A 10,522-nucleotide genomic window follows, 5' to 3' on the forward strand; every position below is an offset into this window, starting at 1 on the left:
TCTCACTCCTCACTGCTTCCGAGATAGAGCCATTTGAATGCAAAATTACTGACAAGAAAAAATACTATGTACTATTTCTAATATCTATTGTACAAGTGATACATTTTTACAGATCATAATAAATTTTCAAAAATTCCACCGTTAACAACAATGCATTTTTTCAACCCTTGTGTGAACATGGCGTGTTGCTCGTTCGACATTTATGGATACGCGAGGCATTTTGTACATTTCCACACTGTTATCAGCACAACAGTCGGCAGACGTGGAAGAGTAAATTCTCGCAGACGTTTACGAGGTTGGATGAAGGGTGAAGTGTACAGAAAAAAAGGAAATACACGAGACATTAAGTACACCGAGAGAAAAAATAGTCATTTTTGGAGCCAACCATATTTTTTATAATTCCTCCAACGTAAATTATGGTTGACCTAACAATGTGATCTCATAACCACAATATTGGTTGTCATAAACCAAAAATATGGTTGGGTCCAAAAGTGACTATTTTTTTTCTCTCAGTGTAGCTATATCTCGGGGACAGTGGGGAATGGGACATGTATTCACATCAACATTTTTGCTTAAAATGACCGATACTATCACCTCCCAGAATATTGACCTTTCCTCCTGAAACACCCCGCATAACTGGATCATCCGATTAAATCAAAGCATTTTTCTCACGATCGGTGCAAGTGCTTTGATGATGCAATACAAAGTATTGCGGTACTTTGCTCCTCTTCCCGTCGAATGCTGCGCGAGAAGGTCACGAGGTAATTTTATATTCGCGCGACGAATTTCATCCTCTCTCGGTGTATCTTGCACCACGTTAATTAATATGCACTTTTGACGGTAATATAAGATTTTTACATCGTTATTACCAGAGATAAGTTGTCCGACATGGATAACGTTGTATCATTTATTATTGAATAAACAATACCACTGTCCTTCGCGTCTCTTGAATATTTAAGAGTCCCCTTTCAAGGTCCTGAAAGAGCGGCGCGTTTTTCGTCGCACTCTCGCGAAATTTTATTAACGCCGCGTATCGCGTCCCACTGCGCCGTGTGTGCTGCAATGTGCACATATAATTTCCGTCCTTTTTAAATCTTAATGCAGAGTAATATTTAGCTTGCGTACGTATGCGAGCCAGTTGTCGACCAGTCGCTCCTGGCTAATTACTGTTATCGCTTTAAAATCGCTCCGCGCTCCAGTTTAAAACCCTCCGATTAAGTGCGGCGTTAACTTCAACGAGCAGGTAGAACGGCAGAATTTTTAGGCTCGCTGCCATTAATTACGGGTTGTTACCGCGACGCTTGCCTTATACTTTGCACGATACTGACGGAAGCTCGAATTCCACGCGCGGAGCGCGATTATATAAGTGTTGAGCAAAGATTCAGTCGCCGGCAATCTTCTCTTTGTAAGTTGGTATCGATTCCTCTAAGGCAACGTATGTACGTCGAGAAGCTTACACGTGATCGCGTTAAAGAGACGCATTGCAGGTCGGTGAATTTTTAAGCATCGTGTCCAGAAAACGCAGCTGGAATATTTTCACAGAATTCCTCGCAAACTACCCCAGCTACGCTGTTACGTAGCTCTTTGCAGTCGTTACATCATTTCCTTAATGCCTTGAACATGGTAATTAGGATCATCCGAATCTGCTCGATAGTGCCGTTTTATAATAATAGAGGCAAGTCCCCTATTACGAGATAGGCTCCTAACACGAGATGACAGGTTTTCAACGTTCAAATTCAATCAAATCTCTTTTCGCGACGATTACACGATTCAACAATGAATTTTCCACTAAACAGATTTTACTTCAAGAGCAATAAATTCATGGTGCAACTAATAGATGATTATCATCTATTAGTTAAAGTAATTTTTATACATAAAATTAACAAGCTAAATTTAATACCGCTACCTCATTTTAGGAACTTGTCTCATAACAGGGGACTTTCATCTACCAGCATGGCAAGCGCCCGCGGCTCTCACGCGCGTGATAAAAAGGAACTTAAATTTTACACTGAGAAAAATTTTCATCCGACAAACCAATTAAACACTGTTCCCGATGGTGAATTTTTCCGATTACGTTCTCCGATTAAATTATGGATACATCCGACAAAATTTATCCGGTGATATTACGCAGTTACCCGATGAAATTTGATTGAAAAACCGATCACATTTTTTCATCGGATATACAATTTAATTGGACATATCCGTTTGTTATTGCGTAATTGGATTATCCGATTATATTTAATCGGACATTTCTCTCAATGCAAGAATAAGAACCCTAAATCGTCACCCCGACAATTTTTAACGGGAATATTCTGCTTTCGATCGTGAGTGAACACTTGTCTTTTGGAAATGCAGAGTGAACGGCTAACAAGTCATTTAATATATGAATGTAGCAAATACTTCGTCATGTTATTTATCACGTTTTATAATAATATTTCCGACCCACTTTTGAACCGCACTTGGATTTATCTGGTGATATTTTTGTGAACCGAACCATAAGTTTACTTCAAGCCAAACATCCCGTTTCTTTCGAACGTGCGTTTTCTTCAAAGATAATAGAGACTATTCCAAAATTATGTGTAAAACGTATTATGTAATACCGAAGGAGCACAAGTGAATATGCATAATTTTGGATTGGGACAATTTAAGTTTTTATCGTAGGTGCAAACGTAGCTTGTCCGAGAAAATCTGCGAATTCGCGTGTGCGAGCGAGTAGCGTAGCTTAAGATTTTAATTCAGTTTCAGCACGTATAATTATGCGCGCGGCAAGAAGCTCCTCCTTCGGGCTCTGCCGTATCCGGGATCTTAAGCCGCTTAGTTAGCTGTAAAATAGCGAGGCTGCTGCCCGGGGGAACAAAGAAAATACAGATTATACGGGAACATTCGACGTTCACGAGACTCGTTCGTTTACCCTGCCAAAAGGGTTATTAAAACCAATATAATCGTGAGTATAATTACGTGAAATTTTGCGTAGTTTTCACCGGAGCCTCGGCACAAAGATGCGCACACGCGTATCCGAAGTAGAATTTTCGTCAAGCGATGAGAGAGAGAGAGAGAGAGAGAGAGAGAGAGAGAGATATGCGTGGCATATACCTGCTCTAAAAAAAATTAAGTCTATTTTAATATAATGCTGTCTCAACAGAAAGGAGTAGAGAAGATTAGCACAGCGGCATGGCAATTTCCGCTGAAGCTTTAGCCGCAGACATCCTGCAACGACAGTTAAATAATAAAGGCGGATTTCGCTGATACTGCATTCATAAAGCGATGAAATGATAAAAAATTCCGCTAATGCTTTAACTTTTCATTGTGATTCAAATCGGCGCGCGATCCAACGGAATTCCTTTATATATATATATATATATATATATACTTTTTTCCTCGGATTCAAAATTCTCATCTTAATAATGCAAGTATAATTGCCAATAGACTCGAAAATGAATTTTTACCGCCGCCCCAGATTCACGTATTTTGTTAAAATTGCCTCGTACAATTATTTATTGAACAATCCTCGGTTAGTGTAGACACTATAGACGACCTGTACATATATTATGATTGAGACAGAGAGAGAGAGAGAGAGAGAGAGAGAGAGAGGGGGGGGGAGGGGACGGAGCACTGATCAACTATTAATCCGTGCACGGATTAACTGTGGATAATTTATGTGCATTAAAGCCACTAAATACTGATGAGCGCACTCGCCGTATAAACGGTAATGTGCGTCAGTCATTCGTAAGTCGCACACAGACTTAAAGGCAGGGCCACTCGGTTATGCGCGTACGCGCATATGTTCCTACGTATGTAAAGCATATTTGGAGTGATTTACCGCTCACTGAACTCTACACGGCGCGAAAGGCATTTTACTTAGAAAATGCAAAAACGGAGCAACGCGTGTATGAATCACCGTAATAAATTCCTAGCGAATCGTGCAGCGAGGGCGGCGATATTTCTCGTTAAAATCTCGCAAGAATTTTGCACTATTTCGTTATCGAATGAAACGTATTGCGCGATATGTGCTCGGGGGTGCTCGATGAATCCAGGAGGTCACGATTGCCAGTTACAACTTTTATATAGGATGGACTTCCACGTCCATCGATGTCTTCCACGACAGGAGGTCCCTTGCAACGCGACCGTAGCGAATTCCTACACTGAGAAAAATGTTCATCGGATAAACCTATTAAATAGTATAACATCAGTGTTTTTCTTGACCGTATCTGGCAATTTTAATAATACAGAAAATTTATTGCGAAAAATATTACCTCAGCCAGGGTCTGAATCTGGGCCTCCCTACACTCTAGGCGGGCGTCTCACCAATTCGGCCACCGAGGCGTATGATAATATTAGTCGCAATAACAGTATAAACGGCCGAATTCGGTCGAATTGGTGAGACGCCCGCCTAGAGTGTAGGGAGGGTCCAGGTTCAGACCCTGGCTGAGGTAATATTTTTCGCAATAAATTTTCTGTATTATTAAAATTGCCAGATACGGTCAAGAAAACACTGATGGTGGAAGACAAGGTTCCTTGCGACCGGAGCAGTATTTTTTTTCCGGTCCCACCTGCGTCTACTCGTTTCTCGCAAAATCTGTCAACAAATTACGCAACAAATTTTACCGTTTATATCCGCAGCGTCTCGAGTTTTATAACTCTTACCGTTTGAAACTAATATCGGGTTTGTAATCCGTTTTATAACGCGTGGAAAAAGCTGTCGAAACTTACTTATGGTGTTCAAGTTAACGCGCGCATACGAAATTGCCTTACGGTCGCCCAGGCTCTCCGCCTCGGGGCCTTTATGAAACCTTGTTTTCTTTTATAGTGCGCGATGCCCCGAGATATTAAACGTCGATATGAAACTGAGATCTCGCCTCTCGCCCGCTCCGAATGCGCGGACGTTTCCTCCTACGCGCCGGATTTATGTCCCGCTCGTAAACAAAGCGCGGCCCCTAAGCTGATTTAACGTCGATCCGCGCGTATACCGGTGTGTCAGTATCAGTTACGTGCCAGGGTGCGGTGAATGCAGTGACACAGAAATTAACTCTAACGTCTGGCCCGGAGAGACTATAGATTTGAGGGGGGGGGGGGGTACAACGTGGCGCGTTCCGCCGTTCCTATTTCGGCTGAAATCGTCGTATTTCTCGCCATCGATAGATGCAGGACGCGAGGAAATTTCGTATGCAAATTCTGAAACCTATGCTGGAGATTTGAAAAGAACGGGGAATTATCGCCTCTCTATAAATATGAATTTACAATGCCACGACGACTAGGACGCCATTTCATTTGACTTTCATACTTTTACATCGCGGACGACAAGTCTTGTTAATTTATCGCGATCCATCGATTTACATCAACCAATACGGACATGAAAATCACGCGTTTGTCATTTTATTCTCAGACTGCGGTATTCCTGATAAATTTTAAAGATACTTTAGATTCGTTTCAGTGCGATTTTGACAGCGTTGATGCGATAATACAGGCATCCTCCTAATCATTACACACACTGCAAATCTGAGTGTGTTAGTTTTATACATTAGTATGTGTAATTTGGTGAAACACTTTTCGCACGCTCTCTTCTGTTTAAAATCGCGACACGGGACTTGATGAATTTACATATTTCTTGCTGTTTAAAACCAATCCTTGCTTACTGTACAGAAGCAATGAACGCTCTAGTGAACAATTTTTTGAAAATGGAAATTTCCCAAATAAACATTGTACGCTACAAATAAATTTTCAAAGACTTTTTCTTGGTGTATTATTTTAATTATTAATATCCTAATAATTTTGTCAATGGCTGTATATTAGCACTCACATCCTGTTTAGCCTCGCCTGCCTTAATTATTTATTATTAATTTTTACCTTAGGAGCCTCGTTGCTCTTTTGAATCCACAAAGATTCATCCTGGTTCGTATAAATAACTCTAGGAATCCGTTCCTCGCGCATTTTTACATAGCGCGAAATTTCGAATTATACATTCCAAAACGTTTGCGGAATGTGACAAAAAGATTTCATATAATTACCGTGCGCTCTGCTTAGAGCGATCGTCGAAAAAAAAGGGGTACGTATTTTGTAAATCTAAATACGAGCGCTGGCGGCGACGGTCGTCATGAATAATAATGCGAGAATAGTTTAACTTAATTGGAGCGTCAATGCGGATTACAGCGAGCGACGGGAAATGAGGGGAAATATGTGTGCGTATGTGTAACGGATACTCACACTTTATGTCCAAGTTCAGTGGATTGCTCTCGCCGTCGCCCTCCTGATTATTGCCGATGCACGTGTAAATCCCAGCTCGACTGCGAGTGACACTTTGCAGCACCAGGCTCTGATTACTTATTATCGTTCCGGTCGCCGTGTTGTGATAGAGCGGATTGCCCTGCGAATGCAAAATCAAACGAGAGGGTCACGCTGCACTTCAGGGGACGCCGTGAACAAACTCTGAGCGAGAGCGGCTCAGAGCGCGAGTAATAGGCTGCTTAAGGGGATGCTCTAGAGTGATTCTGCACTTTTTGCACCTTTTACGCCTAGAACTGTCAGTTCATGAAAAACATTTGCATAATATACAAATTATGTGGCTTTTGCGTGTCCCACTATTCGGCCTAAATCAGAGAACAGCATTGAAACTAATAGCGAACTAGTGCAAGCGACCGAATTCGCTATAAGTTTAGAAGCCTAACTTCCGGTCTGCACGCGTAAGCCTTGTAATTTGTGTCTTGCGCAAATGTTTTCATGAATTGACAGTTCTAGATGCGAAAAAGTGCAAAAGGTGCAGAATCACTGTAGCATCCCCTTAAGCCCACAAAAGAGATATTTGGCGGACCGTAAATCGAAAGACACATTTGAAACAAATAAAAAAAACACAGATCGACACAATCTTCCTTTTCCGATAACAAAATTTTGTGGAACGTGCAGTGTAAAATAATAAATATTATATTATGTTGATAATAAAATAATAAATAATAATAAGTACTGCAAAGTATGTACATACAATTAAGTACACTTGCTACGTGCGATATCAACGCCGCGGGAAAAAATACGAGTGCGGCTTTTGTTTGTTTTTTCCGCGCACGCGGGCTAAGCTATAATAAATCCCGCATGAGAAATACGCGGCGAGGAACGCTGACAGTTTTTCGATCTCTCGCGCTCCCCCGTCGCATGTGCGACTTTCGAGACTGCGAAAGCGGCTTTGAGTTTTCACGAAACAAATTTCGAGTCTTTGAAATCGAGGGAATTGATTGGGATTTGCGTTTTGCGGCGTTTCCGCGTGTACGACGTTCGTTCGCGATAAGAGCCGTCGAAATTGGCTTGCGCGGACATCAAAGTTCGTAGAGCACCGCAATAACTTTAATGTTATAACATGTACTGGGTGAGCTTTATTTCGCGGACCAGTCTTTTACCATGAGATATGGATTACCGACCGAAACGATAGCCAACCTGGGGAAAGATGGCGAAATCTAGTTGTACACGTTTCAATCGTGTAATATCTAAATTGTATTTTGAGATTTGTAATTAGATATCGCACGGTTGACACATATACAACGAGACTTTTTCCATTTGTCCAGAGTTGGCTACAGTTTTGGTCGGTAATCCGTCTCTCATGGTAAGAAACTGGTTCGCGAAATAAAAAACTCACCCTGTATATTCCTACGAAATATTATCCTTCGATCGCCGAGTTATTTTGGAGACACATTTGTCAGCGATAAATCAAAACTTGTAACTGTCACAAGTATTTTTAGACTTGTCCCTTAGCGAACTTCTTCAACAACTAACGTTCGTGTCACTCGATAACTTTTAAATTATAATTTCTCAATAGAAGAATACAACACACGCATCTAGTATATTCGTCGATATTCGCTCAATATTATCTACTATTTATTTACGTCCAATACATTTTTTTAGTTCAAAAACAGGACTCTTTCACTCTTTGTTTTCGTCCTTGCTGTCAAATATCGTATTAGCGACTGAGGGACCTTGTAAAAAAATAACGTTTGAACGAATCCGCTTGAAAAAGAGAGATTAAAGAATATGTTTGAAAAGAATTTTTCCCCATTTTATCATTTAATAACTATTAAATACCGCGAATACGTATTTCGACGACAGTCAGAGCTGCGTTTTGTGTCGTAGGATTAAAAATAAATTTAGGATGATTGAATGCAATTGCTTGCCGGCCGTTTAATTGCGACAGGCGATACCTTGATTTATAACTGTGATTCATGTGCCGTGCCATCAGTCCCAAATCAATCGCGCCTATGACTTTATCGCGGATAAAGACAAAACGTTCGAAACGAATTGAAGGGCTTAAAACACATTCCAGCACTGACGAATGGCATTCTTATTAATCGCTGATAAAATGCCCCCGATTTATATCCGCATTTCGATCTACGCCGTTATTTCCGCCCGATATCAATCACGCGAATCACTCTAGCAGCGAAGAAAAACATTGCGTACTCAAGCGTGCGTTTAGAATAAATTCGGATAAAGCGACGCGACGCCGATGAATTACCACTCGTGTGGACATTCCAATATTCGCGTCGCGCGATTCGCGTTGGGGATGCCGCATCAAACACGCGGATTATTCTGATATCGGTAGAGGGAAATCGGGTTTTTACTTGCGCGCAGTGCTCGCTGGGTAATTAATTTTTCAAGTATCGACACTACCGCATCTCTAATGTTATCCCCTCGTTAACAAAATAAAACGAAACGTTAATAAAATGATTCTAGAAAAAAAAAACTTTACGCGCTGGAAATTGCAGCTAAATTTCTCGAAAGGTCGCGATACGTTTGCAGAGATAGAACGCGCTCGGTCACGTTTCATCTGCTTCATAACGTTGTCCTGAAAATAGTAAGGTTTTAGTCGACCTTAACTGACACGTGTTTAATAAAAGAGCATACAAAGCGACGTTTCGACCTGGGGGTTCAGGTCCTTTTCAAGCAAGTTCTTAAAATGAAAACCAATAATCGAGACTGCAAAATTCGTCAGAGATACAGAATAAATTGATACCTAATTACAATGTGCATGGCACAATAATAAAATAAGTAAAAGGAACAAAATTTCAATTAATAAATTCGATAAAAGATACGGTTTGTCAAAGCGGGTATAAAATTACAGATTGGAAATAAATCCTAAACCAGTCGATTACCTTGTAAGTAAATAATCCAGCAAATGTAATATGAGATCGAAATTATGAAAGTCCGGAGGAAGTGAGTCATAATAATAAAATTTTTCGGCCCAAAATTAAGTTCTCTCGAACTTTTCAAACTCGGATTTCAGCGGGCGTAAAGAATATTGACAATCGATATTCGCGTGCGTATCGAACGTTAAAAGTTTGCGTTGCCTCGACCACAGGAAAGAGAAGGGAGGTCTAATTTGAGACAAGAGCTACACGACTCTCCGTAAAATGCTAAGTAATCGTCGGTTGTGAGAAAAATTTCTGAGTCCTGGCTGTCCAGTGCCCGAAGATTAATTACTGCGCGAGGAAAGTCCGGGCTTTATACGCGCCCGGCGCGGTGTCCCGGCGATACGAATTCGAGAGATCAAACGCGCGAGTTTTCGGACGGAAGTTGGTGTGACGCAGGTGCGCGCCGTCGTTCCCTTATCTCGGCGCGATTAAGCTTCGTCGGCTTATATTATCGATTTCTGAACAGGATTCGTTATCTGCGCCCCATGCGGTGCGCGCGCTGTGTGCGGACTCACGTTATGGCGCCAGGAAACCTTGTAAACCCAGGGATTGGACTTGATGTTGCACTCGAAGTAAACGTCGATACCCTCCCGAATAGCGCTCGAATTCAAATTGCTGCCAAGCTCGAGGGTAACCACAGGCTCGTCTGAAAACAGAAATCGACATCAAAGCTGAGGAGCGCGCGAAATGTGTACCAATATGGGAGAACGTCGCTTTAATTACGGTAATTGGCCTTATTTGTGCCTAGACATCTAAACAGGAAGAAAACAAATATACGGGAAGTGAACTTTTGGATTTAAACAAAAAAACCTTAACCCTTAGCGCACTTTGGTACCAACATCGACTCGTCGATCGACAAATATTGTCTAATTGATTTATCTTACGTGTAAATTTTATACCGTGTTCGAGTTTAACCCCCTCTTTAGTCTCGTTCTCAAATTCAGAGTTAAATACGAGGGTCGTTTGAAAAGTTCTCGGAGTGAGGTGCTAAATGGCACTCATATACTGCCGAATGTTCGCGCGCGTGACCCGCAGCAACAGGAACTTGCTGTAAAGAATCGTCCGAGGGGGAAACCGCTGACCAAAATCTTGCACACCAATGCCCACTAATGCCCACTGGGCATTACACTTTATCTTATTATCTTATTTTATCTTATTTATCTTGTATCTTATTTTACCTTATTTTATCTTTATAATGCCCCAGCAAGGCCTAATGCCCAAACTAATGCCCAAAAAATGCCTAGTAATGCCCAGTAATGCCGCAAATCTCTACACCACAACACCCTCAGCGGATTTTCCCTCGGAATCGTCGAACGATCGCTCGATCGATTAATAATCCACCGGGGGGTGAAACCGCC

The 10,522-nt window shown here is 41.4% G+C and overlaps 1 protein-coding gene across 7 annotated transcripts in view; it reads right to left on the bottom strand.

The window, feature by feature from the left end:
- Positions 1–10,522, bottom strand: part of LOC105559555 (nephrin-like) — a 73,180-nt gene that overhangs the window by 42,303 nt on the left and 20,355 nt on the right. For all 7 annotated transcript variants that reach the window (XM_012007935.1, XM_012007937.1, XM_012007936.1 and 4 more), the window contains exons 7-8: positions 9,680–9,810; positions 6,202–6,361 (exon numbers count right to left, since the gene is read on the bottom strand). In XM_012007935.1, coding sequence (XP_011863325.1) covers positions 6,202–6,361; positions 9,680–9,810 — 291 coding nt within the window. The remainder of the gene's footprint in view (positions 1–6,201; positions 6,362–9,679; positions 9,811–10,522) is intronic.

The sequence above is a fragment of the Vollenhovia emeryi genome, unplaced genomic scaffold (genome assembly GCF_000949405.1).
Source record: "Vollenhovia emeryi isolate VEMERY1.0 unplaced genomic scaffold, V.emery_V1.0 DF939265.1, whole genome shotgun sequence".
Taxonomy (NCBI): Eukaryota; Metazoa; Arthropoda; class Insecta; order Hymenoptera; family Formicidae; genus Vollenhovia; species Vollenhovia emeryi.